Source organism: Hyperolius riggenbachi, chromosome 4 (assembly GCF_040937935.1).
Source record: "Hyperolius riggenbachi isolate aHypRig1 chromosome 4, aHypRig1.pri, whole genome shotgun sequence".
Lineage (NCBI taxonomy): Eukaryota > Metazoa > Chordata > Amphibia > Anura > Hyperoliidae > Hyperolius > Hyperolius riggenbachi.
In genome coordinates this window covers 288,869,845-288,892,515 of record NC_090649.1, presented here as the reverse complement: position 1 = coordinate 288,892,515, position 22,671 = coordinate 288,869,845, and the positions used below count along the sequence as shown (strand labels likewise).

General features: G+C 41.7%; 1 protein-coding gene across 1 annotated transcript; it reads right to left on the bottom strand.

Moving 5' to 3' along the window:
* Nucleotides 1–1,970: 1,970 nt before the first annotated feature.
* GJA1 (gap junction protein alpha 1) lies at nt 1,971–20,296 on the bottom strand. Its single transcript, XM_068231384.1, has 2 exons — nt 20,171–20,296; nt 1,971–12,748 (listed from the first exon to the last, which is right to left on the bottom strand). Exon 2 carries the CDS (start codon nt 12,730–12,732, stop codon nt 11,593–11,595), a length of 1,140 nt encoding a protein of 379 aa, XP_068087485.1. The 5' UTR covers nt 12,733–12,748; nt 20,171–20,296; the 3' UTR covers nt 1,971–11,592.
* Nucleotides 20,297–22,671: the final 2,375 nt, after the last annotated feature.

Here is a 22,671-nt window from a genome sequence, read left to right as displayed (position 1 = left end):
TTGCATTAAGCATCAGTCAGGGATGCAGAGGACACGGATCAGTGAATAATGACGCACAGCGTCTATGCATAAAAATGGCGCCGCATTAAAAAGATATGCTTATCGCTATTTATCGTTAGCACTGCATAGTAATGGCGCACAGGGAAAAAAGAAGAAAAACTGCACACAGTAATGTTATTTATCAATAGCGCCGTTCATATGCCAGACAGCAGATGTTATTATGCACAGTAACGTTATTTATCAATAGCGCCCTACATAAGCCAAACTGCTGATGTTATTTAACAGCAAAACAGTGAATGGATTTAATGTAACACTGTCAAGGTTAGGGTTAGGCACCACCAGGGGAGATTTAGGGTTAGGCACCACCAGGGAGGTTTTAGGGTTAGGCACCACCAGGGGGGTGCTTAGGGTTAGGCACCTCCAGGGGGGTGGTTAGGGTTAGGCACCACCAGGGGGGTCTTAGTGTTAGGCACCACCAGGAAGTGGTTAGGGTTAGGCACCACCAGGGGGGGTCTAGGGGTTAGGGATAGGTACAGAGAGGGTTCTGTGTGTTAACGCTAATTTTAAATAAAGTAAACAGAGTTAAATAATGATAAGGCTTTAACGTTAAATAGCGATAAGCGACAAACGAATTAGCGGCAACACCATGCACCATTATTCACAGTCGCCATTTTCAGATGGATCCAAAGGACAATGTCCCAGAACACAAAATAAAAAAAGAAAGAATGGTTATGCAGAGCTCTCCAGTCTAGCCCTTCTTTACTCTCTAACCAGATGGTGATTGTACAGCATTGTGAATCCTTTGCCAATGAGAAATTTGCAGAGGACAGCTCTGGTGGTTCTTAGGATGCTTCTGCAAGTTGGACCTCAGTTGGTGAAGAAGCTGAAGGTCAATGCAGAAGTATCCATGGGGGCAGATGCAGGGTCCTATCACCCTGAGAGCAGACCACAAAAGTTGTGAACAGTCAGAATGGAATTATGTTGTTTTACCCATTTATCTACTCGATCATATGCTGTGGCAAGATTGAATGTGCCAAGTGAATGGAGAGTGGGGGAGGGGGGGGGGAGTTGGGTAGGGAATGAACATTCCATTCCCTACTTCTCAAAGTGCATCAGATTGTTTGGGGGGGAAAGCTGTACAGAACAGATAAACAACACAGGCCATGTCCACCTCAAGTGTCAGCTGCTATGCTCTAGGCATTGTGCAGGGTGGGGAAGAACCAGAGCAGCTGACGCTGTGAGGAGGAGGACACTTTTATGAGAGCTAGTGAGAAGGGCGAGCACATATGTTACATGCCTGTGCCCATGTTGTGATGCTTACACAGGCATCCCCATAATACCTCATTAGGGAGAAGTCAGAATAGTGTGTATTTGGTAGAGTTTGGGATCATCACCAAGGGTTATTTTATAGACAGCTAGATTTCTTGTAGCTGGAAGTTTTTGTAAGCATGCATTTTTACCCATGCATCAAGGCTGACCTTCTCGCCCCCCCCCCCCCCCCCCCTTTTTATGGGATTTCTTAACTTGTTACCAAGTTGTGTAAAGCAATTTAAAGGGCAACTGAAGGGAGAAGGATATGTGGGCTGCCATATTTTTTTTCCTTTTAAACAATATCAATTGCCTGGCAGCCCTGTTGATCTGTTTGGCTGCAGTAGTGTCTGAATCACACCAGACACAAGCATGCAGCTAATCTTGTCAGATCTAACAATAATGTCAGAAACACCTGATCTGCTGAATGCTTGTACAGGATCTATGGCTGAAAGTATTAGAGGCAGCCTCCATATCCCTATCATTACAGTTGTCCTTCAAGAAGGACACACTATAGGACATAAACAAAAATCTACTAAATATTGTATCAATCATATAACATTTACTTGTAACTCACATGCAAATTGCTTAGAGAGGATTAAAAGTTTTTGTTTTTTTTTTTATTTTAATTCATCATTGAAAAAAATACACATTCAGCAGCATTTATTACTAAAGTAGAACTTTATTGTCTAAATTAAAAACTTTGGAAACCATGTGCTAATGAACCATGAGTCATACATGTAATAAAGCTGAAATCAATACTAGTTCATAAAAACATAACATACAGTTACTCTTTTGTACGGTCGGTAGGTAATCTTTGTCTTAATTAAGTCACACACATCTGGAACTACTGGTTGATGGCCCTGCGAATGTTAGAGATGTTTGAAACCTGCTCAGATCGGATCGCATTGCTGACTTACAGTATGTGCAGCACCTGGCAATGGATCCAAAATACTGCCCACATGATGTCATTGATATGAGCACACTCACACCAAGGTTGCCATGGGGCGATGCAATAAAGGAAATACTGTGTACAGTATTTAAGAGGTTTGTAACATACTGCCTGCTTCAACTAAATTGAATGAGACCGCAATGTAAAACGTAATAATGGGCCACTGCACACACCGCGGCAGAGTCATCAAGACAGGTGCAAAGAAAACTTGAGCAACATTAGAGCAGCTGAAGCAAAAAGAAAAAACGTATGATATAATGAATTGTATGTGTAATACTGATAATGAATAGAACATTAGCAACAGAGAAAAGAGTCTCACATTTTAACCTTTTGAACTTTCCTGCAGTAAAACCTTATCTCAAGTTGTCTCTCACTGTTTCTTGGCTGTTTCCGTGCTTCAGCAAACAGGACTGTATTGAACACAAGTTGGTCCAATAGCTCAGAGAAGCTCTGCATAGATAACAACTGACGTTTTTTTAACTCTTCATGTACTGGAACACAATATGAGACTCTTGTCTTTGCTACTAATGTTCTATTTCTTAGCTGTACTACACATACAAATCATTATCTCATGAGTTTATTTTCGCTTTAGATTTGCTTTAAATCACTGCTTCGTTTAAAAGCTGAAGCTAGAGTAATTGTTGCACTATTAGTTTTACTCCAGTTTTGCTGGCATCTGTTTTGATAAAACGATCACATTGTGGAGTGTGCACAAGCCCTAACTCACACAAGAAATGTAGCAGATGCACTCTTTAAAATAAATTAGTTCTAGGTGTATTGATAAACAAATATAATACCAGACTCTCTTGCATTCTGAACACATCCAAGTGCAAATATTACAATGGTTGAAGCAGCCAGATCATAATTAAATGTACAAATCGAGGCTGTTCAAAATAAGGAGTTCTAGTTTACAGTACGCGATTACATGATTACATCATAATTCACAATTCTGGGCTCTATAAGAGAAAAGGCAAAACTTTCGAACTACTGTTTCAATATTCATACTTATGTTTGTTTACCATAACCTGTATAAGAAATTGCAGTAGCATTCATCAGAGTTCTGTTTGCCACAACCAGCCACTTAAAGGCTTGACCTTGTCAAACAGACCACATGACTTTTCTTGAAATCTCCCCTAGAGTAAACTGCTCCGCTCCAGTGGAAAGGCAGGACTGGTTCTCTCATGAAGCAAGGTGAACCATTTGCATCAGGCGCATAGATTACAAGGGCAGCATTTTTGTACTGTGTTTACACTAACAGCATGCAGTCAGAGTAGGAGGAGTAGCGAGAGGAGAGTGAGTGAGGTGAAGAGGTTATCATTGGGTAAAATCAACTTGATGTGCTGTGTGAGGAGTCTGACAGAGAGTGAGGAGGGGGCTGGCAGGAAAGCAGCAGTGTTTCATTTGACTTGCACAGCAGACGGGAGGAGGAGGCACGCTGTCCTGACTGAGGAGGAATGGAGAAAGGCTGACTGGCTAAGGGTGAGCAGTTTGTGTGCCACAGACTCACAGCCAGCCAGTGTGCTATTATGATAAGATGCAGCATCTCATGTGAGAATATTAAATGAAGCAGAGTAAATTGCAGAGTGCTGTGTGGGTGGGGTGGGTGGGGAGTTGGGAGATGGGGAGGACGCATCCTCACAAGTTTGCCTCTGGCAGCAAAAAGTCTAGAACCGGCTCTTGGTAAATACCACATACTGTAATAATGACAGCACACCAGAGATTGCGGGACTTTACAGTGTGTTTTAGAGGAATTTCATTATTTGAAGCATGCCGAAAAATATTAGTCATTACAATAATTTTTTAAGTGCCTCTGTGATAACAGCGTTCTATAGATTTTGTGAATGTCCTAAAGATGCGGTGCTGACCCTCTAGCTATGATCACCCACTAGGAACATGCAAATTGGAAGTGCGAAAAAAGTGTCAAACGCCTGATCTAGTTCTAAGTGGTTGAATGAGAAAGTATCATTACTACTGGATTAATATTACACTCATGAATTGGAAACTTTCTTGAAAGTTAAAGAGGTACAGTTGTGAATGATATTCTTGAACCCCGTTCAAATGCCTGTTTGGGGCCATTTCGAATCGTTATACAAAACTTAATGACCAGAAAACTGTTCCCCTGCTCGTGGGAAGCTACACTATCACAGGCTGCACCCTTGTCCCTCCACACATCTCCATAGTGACAGCGTGTAGCTCTGGCAACATGTCTGTACAACACTCATTCCCTACAATGTTACCTGCAAGGTTAAAGGAACACTATTGCGAAAATTGTAAAATTTACATTACATGTAAAAACATCAAAATAAGTAGTAGATTTCTTCCAGAGTAAAATGAGTCATAAATTACTTTTCTCCTATGTTGCTGTCACTTATATTAGGTAGCATAAATCTGACAGAACTGACAGGTTTTGGAGTAGTCCATCTCCTCATGGGAGGTTCTCTATGCCAAAAAAAAGTGTGAAGCGAGCAGGGAGGCTGGCCAGTGTCTTTGTATAAATCCTTTTCAGGGGATGTCTTTATAAAGAATAAAGGCCATGCTGAGAATCCCCCATGAAGAGATGGACTAGCCCAGAACCTGTTGGTTCTGTCAGATTTCTACTACCTACTATAAGTGACAGCAACATAGGAAAAAAGTAATTTATGGCTCATTTTACTCTAGAAAAAATGTACTTCTTATTTGTAGTTGTTTACATGTATTTAAAATTTTACATTTTTCTCCCAACAGTGGTCCTAAGTTTGATCGTGATGGGCACCACTAATAGTGCTTGTGTACGCATCTAAATTCATTGCAGGAGAAGGGCTTGGCTGTTGAACTTTCAATACCTGGAGGTTAATTAATTTTTAAATGAACAGTATAGTGGAGTGTTCAAGGTTTTGGGCCTCGTATGCCTTTTATCAAGTTTAAGTACCGTATAAAAGGAAGTGGTGGCAGAAACACTGTGATTTTCCATCATATTACCCTAAACTGCTTCTTTCCATTCCCCAGTCCAACTTTATGGACAGTCTATTTCTTGCAAGGGGTGGTGGAATGCTTTATAATGTTAGACTTAGAGACTGCGCATACAGGCCTCTATATATGTTTGCAGACAGAAGCTGAAACAGTTTACTATGAAAGTGAGGGTTGGAAGTGCAGTTCCCAATGCACAGAACATACAGCACAGCTGGTTATATACATACACACTGCAGGTAAACAATCATCAAGGTTAGATTTTTAGCCCAAAGGACAGAAGGAGGTATATTCACAAAAGGTTAGTAAAGTTAATGTGCGCAGACAGAGCACGTTATATTTACTGTGATGTACACAAATTTGCTTTATGCATACAGTACATTACTTACACTGCTTGTATAAAAGGTAACATAAATGATGCATGAATAAAGCAAGTTAAGTAATTTGCATAACTTGCTATGTAAAGTGTATAAATCGTCCATTTGTGAATATAGCCCAACGTCCCTTAAAAAAATGGGCTTTTAATTACACTATTATTTCAGGGTTAATGCTGACGTGAAGCAGTAGATTGAGTGTTTTGGCACTGCCATTGATTTACTCCAATGCCTGGAAACTAGCCAATCACAGTGATGTTTTCATTGATGAGATGAAATATTCTCCCACTCTCACATCAGCCAACACTTATGAGTTTTACAGTGTCATGTGACCCAGTCTATCCAAAGGAGGGTTGGCAGCCACTGAAGATATTTTGCTGAGTAAAATCAGTATTCTTTCATTGCCTTTTATAAATAGTCAGTTGTTTCTTTTTTGTGCTTTTCTGCCGTAAAGTGGTCTGAGCTGTAAAACAGGGATCTAAAGATTACAGATAGGTCTCTAACAATATGTTAGCATAAAAATGGTATGTAGACATTGGAATGGATGTGTTTGCGCACAGCTAACCAGAATGGGACACAATGTAAAATCTCTTGTGCTTGTGCAATATATTATGTGGCAATCAGGAAGAACAGCTACATTTGCTGAAATATAATGTTCTGACTAAACAGAATCTATACAAACATAGGCCCTTATCCAATTACATTTTTCTCCTGAGTTTTCACCAGATAAAAAAACTTATTTTGACTACTTTTTTGACTTTTAGACAGCGTCCCGTCTGCTGCTGCCTGCCAGTGAAATTCGAGTGCAATTTAAATGCAGCCGAATTGCAGTGACTTTAACACTACACATGTCAAGCGCTGGCACACGGTGGTGTTACCCAGTGGCAGAGGACCGCAACATGTCACGTCTGTATATGGCCGCAGCAGATGTGACTCCATGGGGGGAGAGGGGGGTGCTTGTCTACAGCCAGTACCAATCGCTAGCAAGCGGTTAGCCGGTGCAGGAAAGCAGATAACAGGCGGTGAATTCACTGCCAGTTAGCTTCCTGTGTGAAAGAAGCCTTAAAGTTATTTTATTGGTAAAGTTTGAATATGTCTACGTGGAGAAAACTCTTGAGGAAAGTTAATAGGATATGAGCCATAGAGTTAGTAGTTTGAAGGTCTTCCATTCCTTCTAATACAGAGCCCATGCAGGTATATAAAATCATGTTCCAGCTCTAAGAATTTCCATTAAAGTTTCTCACATAGCAAACAAATATGTGTACATTACTACACTATATCTAACATTCAAGCATCATTTGATTACGCATTAAAAATTTAAACATTTTTGTTATAAATCTATTACTCTCATTTAAAAGACACACGAAAGATCAAAATTAAAACAACATGTTGATCATCTGTACCCTTTATAGGATACATCAAAATATGATTCTGCAAAACAAAAAAAATAAACTAAGCAAGGAATGAACATGTACTACAAAGGCACATTGTTAATTCTCATATACTGCTTGATCTAAGAGCTACTACATTGCTTTATCTACAATGTAAATATCTCCAAGACATACCTATCTATATTGCAGAATAGCTGAACTGTAACCTATAGCTAGAGATGTGTTTTGCTCAGTCAATCAAGTTGTTGGTCTTTATGTTAGAAGTGCAAAGAACATCACCAGCAAACCATGGTAACCAATCACAAATCACTTTCCACTTGTCAGTAATTGAAACTGTTGCAAGCTGACCTCTGATTGGTTCCAAAATAGATTACTGAACAACACTGCTGCTTGTGGCATGGTATTAAAGCAAACCTGAAGGGAAAAAACATGAGATAATGAATTGAATGTGTAGTTCGGATAATTAATAGAACATTAGTAGCAAAGAAAAGAGTCTCATATTTTTTTTTTCAGTTACTGTAAATAGCTTTTTTTTTACAACATTGCATCATACTTTCACAGTTGCAGTTTTAAAACCACACACTGTATTTTAACCACTTGAGGACCTCAGTGTTAAACCCCCTAAAGACTAGGCCATTTTGCATTAAATTGGCCACTGCGGCTTTAAGGCCAAGCTGCAGGGCCACTCGACACAGCACACAAGTGATCCCCCCTCCCTTTCACCCCACCAACAGAGCAGTTGGTGGGGTCTGATCGCCCCCCAAATGTTTGTTTGTGTGTGTGAGTGTGAGTGTGAGTGTGTGTGTGTGTGTTAATAAAAATAAGTGTTTTGTTTTTTCTCTACTGTAACCCCCTCTCCCTCCCTCCACCCGCCAGCCAATCCCCGTGATCAGCTGTCATAGGCTTCAGCCTATGACAGTCGATCACCTCTGTGTCTCAGGAGGGGACAACCGTGTCACACGGCTGTCCCCAGTGCAGCGCTGCTGCAGATTGCAGCGCTGTACATGTAATTAGATGGTGGTTACGCCGTCTAACAGTCTTCCGAGCGGCAATCGCTCCGCCCACCAAGCAGGAGATGCGCGCGCACCTTGCGCGCGATCTCTTGCAGAACAGAGCCCCAGGACTTTACGCCGAACGGTGTTATGCGGTCCTGGGGCTGCCGCCGCGGCCACGCCCGTCGGCGTGATGCGGTCGGCTAGTAGTTAAGCTATAAAACACAGCAGAAATAATGACCCTTTGAACTTTCCTGCAGTAAAACCTTATCTCAAGCTGTCTCTCACTGTTTCTGGCTGTTTACATGCTTCAGAAAACAGGACTGTAGCTCAGAGAAGCTCTTTTGCATAGATAACAACTGAGGTTTTTAACTCTTCCTGTACTGGAAAACAATATGAGATTCTTTTCTTTATTTTCTTTGCTACTAATGTTCTGTTTCTTAGCTATGCTACACATACAATTCATTATCTCATAAGTTTATTTTTGCTTCAGGTTTGCGTTAAATTAAGGCACATGTACTAAAGACTGCAAAAATTTGCAATGAATAGATGATCTTTGACATCCTGTAAAATAGATTTTTACATTTATCCTGAAATTACTAGCAATATTAAGAAATAAAGGAAATAAGAAGAAAAAGAAAATTTCATACAACATCATGCAATCTTCTATCGTACCTCATTTCTGTCCTGCTTGCATCTGAAAACATCTTACAACAGATAATATTTACAATTAGTGCAGGCACTTGTCTATGACTATGAGCTCTATAATGTGCATTGGTCACTGTCGGTTATGATATGTCTAAAGGTTGTGTACATAAGGGAAAACCAGACACATACAAAGAATTTGTACTTATCAGAGAAAGGCACTGCAGGAAACCACATTAAAAAAAAATACTAGCATAACATTATAATTTTGAAAAAAGTCATTTTGTTCTGTTGCGGTCAAAGTAGTGTTATCATCTCGGAACAAAAAGGAGGAAATGAAAAGGGCTGTTTGCTTCAAGATATTAAAATCAAATTAGTGGGGGAGGATTAAAAAATTATGCCACAATAGTGTTAGCACTGCACCATACGATCTAATTATAGCATGAATGAAATGTACTTACTGTATATACTCGACTAGAAATTTAGGTCAGATTCTCTAAATAAAAGTATAGGGGTCGACTTATACACGAGTCACAAGCAACGCTGAGCACACTGAGTAATGTGTGTACTATTAGTGACATTCCCATTTGCAGCAATTTACCCTATGGTAAGAGATACTTTCTTGATAAAGGAAAGGCCAAGAAAACAGGTCTGAAAGTCCTGGCCACAACAATTAACAAGGAAAGGAGCAGGGGATAAATACCGGGCTACAGAAAGGGGAGTAAATAATTGCTGCACATAAGGGACGGGGGGAGTTAATGGCTGAAATACTGTATGGAGTGTAGTCATTAACTCCTCCTGGTCCCCAAGTGCAGCTGTTAATTCTTCCTGGTCTCCAAGTGCAGCCATTAACTTTGCTGGGTAGACTTATACTTGAGTCCAAGCAAACAATTCCAGTGTAAGAGGGTCAAATATTGGAGTCGACTTTTACACATGGTGAACATATTCGAGCATATACGACATTTGTCTAATGGACTGAAAACATGCTGATTGGATTTTATAATTATGGGACTAATTTGCGCCTAAATGCAAACTAGCTAAACAATAAACAAACTAACCAAAAACCCCTTCTATACTGCATGACTGCATGCATGACTTCTACAAAATGTGTAAAACCAACCATCCTTGTACACCACTAGCATGTACAGAGACTTTTTGATGCAAATCTTGAAACCCCTGGATTTCAGAATTTGCATAGGCAACCACACTCAAGCTAAGCTATTTGTTTGCGTATTGTTCATCACGTAATGGAGGGACCAGTATGCATACACCTAGGAAGTGCCTCAATGCATTTGACATTACCAGTGCTTCCCAGAGAGCATGAAAATGAGTCTGTTCTGGCTTTTAACAAATGTATTTTTGATTCTTCAGATCAATAATTATTTCTGTTATCAATAATGGAGAAATAGTCTTACAAATAGTAGAGATGCAACTGGCTTTGTTTGTTAGCCTCCTCTTCCCATGTTATCATCTTTGGCCTCTGACCTGATACCACCATATCACCAGTCTATGATGTGGGCTTGAGACATGGCTGGACTTCTGTGACAGGTAGTTTACTGAGATTCAGATTTACATACTTAAGGCTTCATCCAGCCCCCTCCCAGTTTATTATGGCCCTCGCTGTAGTATTGATCCACTTAAGGGTGCCGATGGCCTTTCCATAAGATCCGCTGGTCACCCATAGGCCTGTGCACGCACCTCAATTGTTCTCCTGTGGCTGAGAGCATTCTTTACTTGCATAGTTTCCAAAAGTATTAAACTACGCATGCACAGAAAGCTCCTGGCCACGGGCCCACAGTTGAGGAGGCGTGTGGACTAGCCTGCACTTGCACAGTAGCCAAAAGTTTTTGGAGGGGACAACAGAAGAAATCAGAACTACAGTGGGGGAACTGATAGACTTCTGGGGGCAGGAAAAGCTGCAGGTAAGTAAATCTGATCACCCCCCCCCCCCCTCCTTTGGTATTCCTTTGAGGTTCATACCTACATAAGGTTTAAACATACAATAAAAGTAACGTGTTTATCAACTTTGAAATCCTCCCCCTGGTGTTTGCTCTCACCAACAATAAGGTAAGTATTACCAGAGATGTAATCCTACAAGCAGTTTAAATGATTCTTATGGTAAAGTCAGATTTAATTTAAAAGGAAATAACTTTTTTTGATGTCATAAAAGGAGTGGGTTCACATTCAAGGAAATAAGGATCACGATAATAGCCACATACACATAGGTGTTCTAACTGTTCTGAATAACATGTTCACAGTGATGGCTAAATCTAAAGTGTCTGTTGCAGATAAAAAAACAGAGAGACTATGTGATAGTTAAATTCAAGCAATCATATTGTTAATTCTTTGAAAACCATAAAAAAAATGTTTTAATAATTATTCCAGATAGTGGTCATCAAGGCAATTTGTGCAATATCTACAGGTTTACATGTCTGCATTTCAGTAAGGTGCTTCTCCCAGAGCATGCCTTTGAGAACCAACTAATTGATGTGTTAATCTGTTGCTTTGGTTAATTTCTTTGTAAAAGAGGAATCACTCGCAAAGAACACCTTTGAAAATTCAGTACTAAAAATTCTCATAGTGGACCTTAGCTCCAGATTAACCAGAATCAGGGTACATCTGTTCCAGGCAGACAAAATATTATTTATCTAGTTCAAAAGAAATCCCTCTTCTTGTTCTAATTAGTTCAGTAACCACCACACAGGAATGTAACGCCAATGATCACAGGAACAGGTTTTCCTCCCGGGTAGAGTGATGCAATACAGCCATGTTCGCATTCTACAGAAATGTTTTCTACCCTTCTTTGTGCAGTCTTTTAGTACTATGAAGAATGCAACCTACCTACTTAAACATCAATATGTACCACCCATATTATGAAAAAGTCCTTGACAAAAGTCTTTCAGTCTGTGAAATCTCTTTTTCAAGACTGTGCAGTACCTCCACCATTAAACAGAGTTTGTCTTCTAATAATCTGTTCAGATAAACTAAATTTCCAAGTCATCCGGTCTAGGCCTGCTGCTTGCATGGCTGCTTGCTCTGCTTGATGGCCTGTGGTCCATTATACTGAGAGGCTGCATTTCATGTCCTGGTGGCATTTTTTTGCCATTCTGGTGCTCGTCTGCAAAGTCAAATGGCTGAGCATGAGTGTTTGAAATAGTGCTTCCAGCCTGGCCCATCCTGTTTTGCTCTGCGCTGTAATTAGCCCAGTTCTGTTCACTTGCTTGTTTGTTGTAATTACGGCAAGAAGAAGGGTTTCTGTCTGCAGTAACCAGCTTGTAACCTGGTGGTGACATAGGTGCGGTTGGAGAAGAACAGCCATTGAAATAAGCATATTTTGGGGAGCCACATTCCTTAGCAGGATTCACTGTATCAGCTGTGGCGGAATATGGATCTCTCTTTCCTTTGATGCCATCCTTGATGCTTTTAAAAGTAACGTAGAACAACTCAATAATGTTTAGAGCTAGGGAAACTAAAGACACCACCAGCATAAACCAGATAAAAATGGTTTTCTCAGTAGGACGGGAAAGGAAGCAGTCAACTTGGTGTGGACAAGGATCTCTTTTGCAGGTATATATAGCACTCAAAGTGAACCCATAGATGTACCATTGAATAGCAATGAACCCAACTTCAAAAAATGATTTGAACAGAATGCTAATCACATATGTACGGAGTAAACCACCACGCATCTTGACTTTTCCATGCTCTTCAAGACCATACTTGAATTTCTTTATTTCTATTTGCTTGAGATGCATGTCCACATTACCTCCATCATTCTGCACAATTTTAAGCTCTTCTTCTTTTCGATTTAGCTTCTCCTCTTTGCGCATCAAGTAAAACACATGGGCTAAATATAGGAGCGTGGGCGTCGAGACAAATATAATCTGGAGAACCCAGAATCGTACATGAGAGATTGGAAATGACTTGTCATAGCAGACATTCTCACAACCAGGTTGTTGTGTGTTGCAGCGGAATGCTGACTGTTCATCACTCCATGCAGACTCCACTGCTGTACCTAATAAAAGGATCCGGAAAATGAACAGAACTGACAGCCACACTTTTCCCCCAGCAGTGGAATAGGCCTGCACCTTATCAAGGAGCCTTCCTAAGGCACTCCAGTCACCCATCCTTAGAAGTTTTTACCTAATGTAAAACAATAAAAAAAGTTAATGAATTTACAATAATTGTAAATTGACAATCAAAACCATACATGAAACTAATACTAAAACTATCCTTTCTAATTTAGAGTTTGCAACAGAGAAATGTAATATGAAGAGTGGGGAAGGAAGACATGGAGATAAAAAAGATATGCTTAAAAGGGAACTCCGACCAAGAATTGAACTTTATCCCAATCAGTAGCTGATCTACATCACTTGCCAGCAGTAAAAATGTCACCATGTGATAAATGCCAGAATGTAAATCAGGGATTTAAAATATTTTACAATGGGCAAACACTGACTAAATCATTTATAAATTATTGTAAAAATGAAGCACTTTTTTTTATTACATTATTTTCACTGGAGTTCCTCTTTAAGGGGATTGCAATGAATCAAACACATTTACTTCCAAAGATTATTTGTATGCAAAGAGGTTTGTGTGTTTAAGATTCCTCTACATTCAGTAGGATATCTCATGTCAGCACAGGTGCATCTCACTGCACTTCACCTCATGTAAGCCATACTGTGACAGACAGACAGACAGACAGATATCAATAAAGGGACTAAGAAAATAAAAGTGGGGGGTGCAACAGATGATACCATTATACATCATAGCGCATAAAGGTTTAGGGAGAAGAGGACGTGGAAACGGGGAGAAGGAGAAAGAGCCTGAGGGGTTAGGAAAGGGAGGGAGTGGAAGGGGGGGGGAGAGAGAGCCCTAGGGGTTAGGGAAGAGAGGGAGTGCGGGGGAGAGAGGAAATGAGGGGCTAAGGGAAGAGAGGGAGTGGAAGGGAAGAGAGAGAGACTGAGGGGTTAGGGAAGAGAGGGAGTGGAAGGGGAAAGAAAGCCCTAGGCGTTAGGGAGAAGAGGGAGTGGAGGGAGGGAGAGACTGAGGGGTAGGGAAGAGAGGGAGTGGATGGGGAGAGAGTGAGTCTGAAGGGTTAGGGAAGAGAAGGAGTGGAGGGGGAGAGAGCCCTACGGGTTAGGGAAGAGAGGGAGTGGAAGGGGGGAGAGAGAGAGAGAGCCTGAGGTGTTAGGGAAGAGAGCGAGTGGAAGTAGTGGAGGAAGAGAGGGAGAGCACACCTGAGGGGTTAGGAAAGAGAGGGAATGTAAGGTGAGAGAGAGAGAGAGAGCCTGAGGGGTTAGGAAAGAGAGGGAATGGAAGGGTGGAGAGAGAGAGAGAGAGAGAGAGAGAGCCTGAGGGGTTAGGGAAGAGAGGGAATGGAAGTTGGGAGAGAGCCCGAGGGGTTAGGGAAGAGAGGGAATGGAAGGGTGGAGAGAGAAAGAGAGAGCCTGCGGGGTTAGGGAAGAGAGGGAATGGAAGGTGGGAGAGAGAGCCTGAAGGGTTACAGAAGAGAGGGAGTGGAAGGGGGGGAGAGAGCCTAAGGGGTTAAGGAAGAGAGGGAATGGAAGGTAGGAGAGAGAGCCTGAGGGGTTAGAGAAGAGAGGGAGTGGAAGGGGGGGAGAGAGCCTAAGGGGTTAAGGAAGAGAGGGAATGGAAGGTGGGAGAGAGAGCCTGAGGGGTTAGGGGATATATGGAGTGGAAGGGGTGGGGGGGGGAGAGAGAGAGCCTGAGGGGTCAGGGAAGAGAGGGAATGGAATAGGTGGGGGTAGAGAGGGAGTCTGAGGAGTTAGAGAAGAGAGGGAGTGGAAGGAGAAGAGAGAGAGAGAGAGAGGGGGAGAGAGAGAGAGAGAATGAGGAGTTAGGGAAAAGAGGGAGTCAAAGGGGGAGAGAGAGCCTGAGGGGTTAGGGAAGTGGAAGGGGGAGAGAGAGAGAGAGAAAGATACTGATTCTGCAATGTAATCTGAGTAAGTTAAATAGGGGTGGACCTCACTAGAAAAAAACCTGTAAGAAAGAAAGACGCAAATAGAGACTTTGGAAAGAGAGAATTCGAAAAAAAAATGTTCTATGTGTTATCAAATACATTTTGGGAAGGAGTGACATGGATGAAAGGATGGTGAGAAAGAGACACATCAGAAACAAATAAATTAACAGAAAGAAACACAGTTTGTAATAGAGAAATGGAATATGAAGAGTGGGGAAGGAAGACATGGAGATCACAAAGAAAGATATGCTGAAGGGGAGTGCAATGAAGCAAACACATTTACTTCCAAGGATTAATTGTGTGCAAAGACGTTTGTGTCCTTTACATTCAGTGGGATATCTCATGTCAGCACAGGTGCATCTTACTGCACTTTACCTCATGTAAGCCATACTGTGACAGACATACATAAATAAAGGGACTAAGAAAAGTGCAGGGAAAGAAAAGTGCAGGGGGGGGGGGGGGGGGTGCAACAGATAATAACATTATACATTATAGAGCATGATGGGTTAGGGAGAAGAGGAAGTGGAAAGGGAGAGAGAGAAAGAGAGACACTAAGGGGTTATGGAAGAGAGGTAGTGGAAGTAGGGAAGAGAGAGAGAGAGAGCCTAGGGTTTAGGGAAGAGAGGAAGTGGAAAGGGGGAAGAGAGAGAGTGTAAAACAATAAAAAAAAAGTTGATGACTTTACAATATTTGTAAATTGACAATCAAACCCATACATGAAACTAATACTAAAACTATCCTTTCTAATTTTAAGTTTGCAAAAAAGAAATGGAATATGAAAAGTGGAGAAGTAAGACATGGGGATAAAAAAAAGATATGCTTAAGGGGAGTGCAATGAGGCAAACACATTTACTTCCAAAGATTAGTTTTGGGCAAAGAGGTTTGTGTCTTTAAGATTCCTCTACATTCGGTAGAATATCTCATGTCAGCACAGGTGCATCTCACTGCACTTCACCTCATGTAAGCCATACTGTGACAGACAGACAGACAGACAGATATCAGTAAAAGGACTAAGAAAATAAAAGTGTGTGTGGGGGGGGGGCAACAGATGACAACATTATACATTATAACGCATAAAAGGTTAAGGAGAAGAGGAAGTGGAAACGGAGAGAGAGAGAGAGATAGAGCCTGAGGGGTTAGGGAAGGGAGGGAGTGGAAGGGGGAGAGAGAGAGAGCCCCAGGGGTTAGGGAAAAGAGGGAGCAGGGGGGAGAGAGGGACTGAGGGGCTAAGGGAAGAGAGGAAGTGGAAGGGAAGCGAGAGAGCCCTAGGTGTTAGGGAAGAGAGGGAGTGGATGGGGAGAGAGAGAGAGTGAGTCTGAAGGGATAGGAAAGAGAAGTAGTGGAGGGAGAGAGAGAGAGAGAGAGAGCCCTACGGGTTAGGGAAGAGAAGGAGTGGAAGGGGGGAGAAAGAGAGAGAGAGAGCCTGAGGGGTTAGGGAAGAGAGGGAATGGAAGTGGTGGAGGAAGAAAGGGAGAGCACACCCGAGGGGTTTGGAAAGAGAGGGAATGGAAGGGTGGAGAGAGAAAGAGAGAGCCTGAGGGGTTAGGGAAGAGAGGGAATGGAAGGTGAGAGAGAGGGGCTAGGGAAGAGAAGGAGTGGAAAGGGGGACGAGAGAGAGCCTGAGGGTTATGGAAGAGAGGGAGTGGAAGGGGGAAGAGAGAGAGAGCCTGAGGGGTTAGGGAAGAGAGGGAGTAGAAGGGGGGAGAGAGAGCACTAGGGGTTAGGGAAGAGAGGGAGTGAAAGGGGAGAGAGAGCACTAGGGACTAGGGAAGAAAAGGAGTGGGGGAGGAGAGAGCACTAGGGGTTAGGGAAGAAAGGGAGTGGAAGGGGGGAAGGGGGAGGACTGAGGGTTTACGGAAGAGAGGGAGTGGATGGGGGGGGAGAGCAAGTCTGAGAGATTAGGGAAAATAAGTTGTGGAAGGGGAGAGAGAGCACCCTATGGGTTAGGGAAGAGAGGAAGTGGAAGGGGGGGGGGAAGAGAGAGAGAGACTGAGGAGTTTGGGAAGAGAGGGAGTGGAAGGGGGGGGGAGAGAGAGAGAGAGAGAGAGAGAGAGAGAGAGAGCCTGAGGGGTTTGGGAAGAGAGGGAGTGAAAGTGGTGGAGGAAGAGAGAGAGCACACCTGAGGGTTAAGGAAAGAGAAGGAAAGATAGGATGGAGAGAGTAAGAGAGAGCATGAATGGAAGGTGAGAGAGAGAGAACCTGGTGGATTAGGGAAGAGAGGGAATGGAAGGGTGGAGAGAGAAAGAGAGCCTGAGGGGTTAGGGAAGAGATAGAATGGAAGGCAAGAGAGAGAAAGAGAGAGCCTGTGGGGTTAGGGAAGAGAGAGAATGGAAGGTGAGAGAGAGCAAGAGCCTGAGGGGTTAGAGAAGGGAGGGAGTGGAAGGGGTGGGGGGAGAGCCTGAGGTGTTAAGGAAGAGAGGGAGTGGAAGGAGGAGAGAGAGTGAGAGGGGGGGGGGAACTGAGGCATTAGGGAAGAGCCCTCTCAAAGGGGGAGAGCGGGAGCCTGAGGGGTTAGGGAAGAGAGGGAGTGGAAGGAGGAGAGAGAGCCTGAGGGGTTAGGGGAGAGAGGATAGTGGAAAGGAGAGAGAGAGAGCCTGAGGGGTTAGGGAAGAGAGGGAGTGGACGGGGAAGAGAGGGAGCCTGAGTGGTTAGGGAAGAGAGGGAGTGGAAGGGGGCGAGAGAGAGCGAGCCTGAGGGGTTAGGGAAGAGAGGGAGTGGAAGGGGCGAGAGAGCCTGAGGGGTTAGGAAAGAGAGGGAATGGAAGAGGGAAGAGAGATAGAAGGGGGGGGGGGGGGGTAGAGTAAATGGTCAAGAGTACGACAGAGCAGGAAATGGGTGAAAGAAAGAAGAGGGATCAGAGAGAACAAAAAGCAGTCGGGGTGAAATAAAATAAAAGAGGTGGAAAGAGGAGGACATAAAGCATAGTAGGTATTAAGATAACAAAAAAGGGAATCCGGTGTACTATATTATGGATAATTTTAAGACACCTTTCAAGCATAAAAACAGCAGTGGGGGGGGGCAAAGCATATTTTTCAAACACCTGTTTCTCACTGATCCCTTTAAAATTTGGTGATCCAGTGCCACAACTGAAGTTGTGTGCGCCTCTTTTTCTTTGCGGAGGGCCATTCGCCACTTCCATTCTGAGGCTCTGTTCAAGTGAATGATGAAGCTTCAGATCGGAACTTTAGAGTAACAATGGTAGTTGATTAAAGAACTGATTACCACAGTAGGCAAAGTGAATTCAGTTCCTTCATAAATAGAGCAATCGTAAAGGGACCATCGGGGTTTTAAAGCGGTTAAGAACAAAAGTGGGTCCAATACAGAGGCCCCAAGATTTTCAGGATCGCATTATTAACCCTCACAATATTATTATTCACGCGACAGGATTCACACCACTACATGACATGTTTATGTAAATTTTTGCATAATGTCATGTTTATTGTGCTTATGACATATGAATAAACATTTTCTTTTCTCATATTTCACAGCTGAAACATTGTCTTCCTAAATTGATGAAACCACAAAAATAGTACAAAATGAGTCACAAACATGACATTAGTATGCCAAAACGAGTATCTCGTTAACATGATTAATAGTATGATTAAGACACTGAAGATCCACTTTTATGTTTACCACTAAAATACTTTAATGTGTGCACTATTTTTTGTATGTGATAAATATAGATGACATTGTATGTACTATGATGAAGTTCCTCCACAGGGGAACACTTTGCAGAATCACACTGAACTAATTACTCCACTGCTGATATCCAGACTGCCACGTACAACATTGCAGGATAGATAAACTTGATAGATAGATAGATAGATAGATAGATAGATAGATAGATAGATAGATGGATGCACATACCCAGGCTCATCAATTCAAGATACCGGTATGCATGATTAGGAAAATGGTGAAGATGACGAATGGAAGAAAATGCACAGAACAGGTTAATGTACATAGAAATAATCTTCCCACTAGTGACACTAGTGTTACACAATACACAATTTACCAAGCTAATGATAAACACATCTTCACCTATATCCGGAAATAGCGTATTCACTAGAGATGAGATTGTAAGCACAATCTCCTCAAGAAACGTTACATTTCTCATACTGCATCAGCCCTACCAGCCTGTTACTAAGACTCAGGGGTTCAGTGGGAAGAAAGCCAATATTTAGATTTCTGAATTGTTTAAGGATAAAAAAAACAACTTTAGTAAACACAGTGAAGTTGGGAGGCTTTTGGTAGTTGCAACTCCAAGTATGCGTAACAGATGTTGCAATGGCAAAGCACACAGAAAAGTTCTGATGTGTAAATGAAAAGCAGGGGGAATGGATACCGAACAGTCGCTCACGTTACCCAACACAGGAGAGCCGGGGAAAGTGGGCATGACAGCCACTGCACAATAGAGTTAATAATGGCTAAACCTTACTCAGCAGGATTACTGACAATTAGTCCCTGAACAAGTAGTCTAAAAATTCCAAGTCATGCAAATTCTCACTTCAGGCATCTATAAACCTGGATCAGATTTGTCAAAAAGCTGCTGTTCAGTAGGGGAGGAAAAAAGAATACTTCTGTTTTTAATTTGTTCTAGTTTTCATTCAACCCGGTAATACTGCACAGAGTAGGCAAAGCATACAACATTTGTCTAAGATAAAACACGCTGTAGCATTGATTTGTAATATAAAACAATGGATTGTGTGACAGTTGACAGACACAGGCAGATTATAGAACTCACACAGACTTATACACAACAAGCTGCAGAAAAGCAAAGATGTGTTGTAACTAATAGTAACCAATCAGATGCCAGATTTTAGTACTGTAACTAATAACAACCAAGAGGGTTGCCAGCTTAGAAGGGAACAGAGTAGCCATGCTATGACAGTTCACTTGCAACTGGTTACTACAGGTTACATTGTTCTATTCAATACAAGGGTGTTGAATCACTATGAAGATGTTTGGGAATGTGTAAATGTCTTTTAAAAGGCAGCCAACTAAAATGTTGGTTTTCTTCTTGCTTTTAAATGTGTTGTTAACTGGTAGAACTATGTCATATACTAGTTTTATACTAGTCCAAGCTGATTGCAGAATCTGCAGTTGTTGGCACATCACGGTGTCTGATGTGGTTGGTCCCTGCCAAGATACAAAGCCATCAGGAATAAAATCCTGCTGGCACAAACATCAGTCCCTAATTATCATCTATTTGTCAACAAGAGGGTGCTATTGTATAGTTTTGAACTGATTAAATAGTTATGTGCTGTTCTTTTTTTCTCACCAGAACATCACATTGAATAAGCTTGATCAGTGAAAAGTATTCTGTCAGTAGTTACAGTAAGGGGAACTGACAAATCCCTTTAATCCAAGTATACAGAGAAATTATTTAGCCATTTTCAATGAATTACACAGTTCCCAGTGCTACAACAAACTGCAAATGATTAGTATCAACCACAGCACAGCAAAGCAAGCTTGAGCAAACACCTTAGCAGCAGAATTTGTTTCTTGTTAGGTAAAAGCCTCATTTTTCTGTGTAAGAGAAAAGGAGTAAATAAATATAGGAGAGAGAAGATAATAAACAATACCTTCTGTATCCAACCTGCTGAAAACAAACTCCAGGGAGTCCTAGTTGAAGGGGTGACAGTGTGTCTTTTTAAAGTTTAAAAGCCTGTTGCTGACTCCAGACTTCCTTCTCACACAGAAGTTACTGAACTTTTTTTCCCAGCTGAGACACTCTATCAAGGCGCTTTTAAAAATTTGGCAATCCTCAGCTCCACCTACAGGGTGGACAGTCAGGATAGGAGAGGGAGGAGAGAGACTAGGCAAAGAAATGATCAAGAAAGCATGAAAGTTCAGCAAGAAACATAAAAGTTTTAGATGTGTAATAAGACAAGTGGCATTAGAAAAAGCAGCAGTTGACATAAAGGGAACATCTTTTTGTAGAGGATTAGTCTAGTGTTAAGGAATGATCAACAATAAAATAAAATACATTCTCAATGCATTCTCTCTCTCTCTTTTGTTTTTAAGACAAAATAAACAATAATATTGCCCTGTGTTGTTATAAAAGGTGCATATATACAGCAATCCTTCCTGTGTATAGGATTCAGTGGATCATTTAAAGTGAGTCTGGCATCCATCACGTTAGGCAAGGTCATGTTTAGAAACAATTTAAAATGTTGCACATAGTTCTTATGCTTTTAAATCAGTACTACCAACGTTGAGGACCTGAGGTATCAGCAGTGGAAAATCAACAAATCACACCATTTCAATCTTTTACAAAAATTATGCTCATTTAAGTGTTTCAGGGCTACGGTATGGTTTTGGCACATAGAGGACAATATTGATTCACCTAGTATGAACTGTACATTGGTACATTGAAGAGACACTAAAGTGAAAAAAAAATTATGATATAATGATTTGCATGTTTAGTACAGCTAAGAAATAAAACATTAGGAGCAGAGACCTAAGTCTAATATTGTTTCCAGTACAGGAAGAGTTAAGAAACTCCAGTTGTTATCTATGCAAAAGAGCCATTGAGCTCCATGACTTTCGAAGTCGCAGAGAGCTTTGTCTTTTGAAGCTTATTGTCTCAAGTGTCTGTCAATGTATTTTCTTTTTCTCTGCAGAGAAGGGTTCAAAGGTTCACTAGCCTGCTCTGTAAAATCATTTAGAATGCGGAGTAGTGTGTTAACTGCAAATATTAGAGAATGATGCAATGTTGTAAAAAAACTATATAACTGAAAATAAAAATATGAGAATATTTTCTTTGCTACTAATGTTCTAGTAATTATCCGTACTACACAACCAATTCCTTATATCATAATATTTTTTTGCTTCAGTGTCTCTTTAAGCCTGGTACACAACATGCAATTTCCCGTCAGATCGATGGGTCGAAGCGATAATTTCCGACTGGTCCAATCAGGTTTCGGATCGATTTTACAATCAATTTTGTATAGAAGTGGATGGAAAATAAATCAGAAAATTGATCAGAAATCAGATCGGATCTGTCGGAAGTTATTAATTCGACCTGCCAATCTGATGGGATATTGCATGGTGTGTACCAGGCATAAATCTTGTCACCGACACGCACTGACACTTGCAACTAAAAGTGCTTATTGAGAGTACAATTTTTAAGGTGTCCATTACTGATACAATCTTGATTGTTCAATCTTACCAAATCTATGTAGTAGTAGTAGTAGTAGTAAACTGACTAAATATACTTTGAATCAATAATTTAGGTAGTCCTTATTAAATAGAAGTGATAAGATTGTACAATCAAAAGTGCACGATAAGTGGGTCACCATTAATGGCAGAATCCATCCAAGTAGTACTGTAGGTATCTAGTTACACAAAATCTTTCACCGTGTTTTCATAGACAGAGCCTAAACTGCTTCATGCATGCTTTGTGTTATCAGTAAGGCTGGGTGCACATATAGCAGAAACGCTAGCGTAGCGTAAAACGCTGCGTTTTATGCAGCAATGTTAGTCTATGGGATGCAGAAGAAGCTGCGTTGCACTGTGTTTTTACAGTGGATAGACATTTCCCCATCAGAGTGACATCACTTCCTGTGATCTCACTTCCTATTAGGGGAAACGTCACCATAGCAACGTGCGTCATTATCGGCGCATAAAGTAAAGCCAATACTGTTGTTAGGTTGACATAGCAACTCCTGCTATGCTATGCAAATCAGCCTCCGTGTGCGGAGTGCTGAGTCGATTAGCGCTCGCATCAATGTGCCCGCCTGCCATATATGTCTAGACCCCATATGCTAGCGAGCAACATTACTTATGGGGAAAAGTCTATCCACCAGACTCAAGGAACGCCGCTCTATCTATACATAGCAACGGGTGTGCGTGTTCCCACATGACAGTACTCTTGAGCCAGATGGGGCACCTGAAACATGTATACGATAAAGGTAGTGTGGTGTGACCCCCTCCCTGAGGGATAGGCATATGGAAATTGACTGCCTCATTTAAACCACGCTTTCTCAGTGTGTGCTAGCTCTGACTTGGGCTAATCTGAGGGCTGCAGGGGGACACTCTGTCCAAATGTACAGTGGGTGGTGGGATGTATTTATGTTGTAAA

Excerpts from the sequence above, each read along its gene's own strand:
- GJA1 (XM_068231384.1), bottom strand. The coding sequence starts at position 12,732 with ATGGGTGACTGGAGTGCCTTAGGAAGGCTCCTTGATAAGGTGCAGGCC.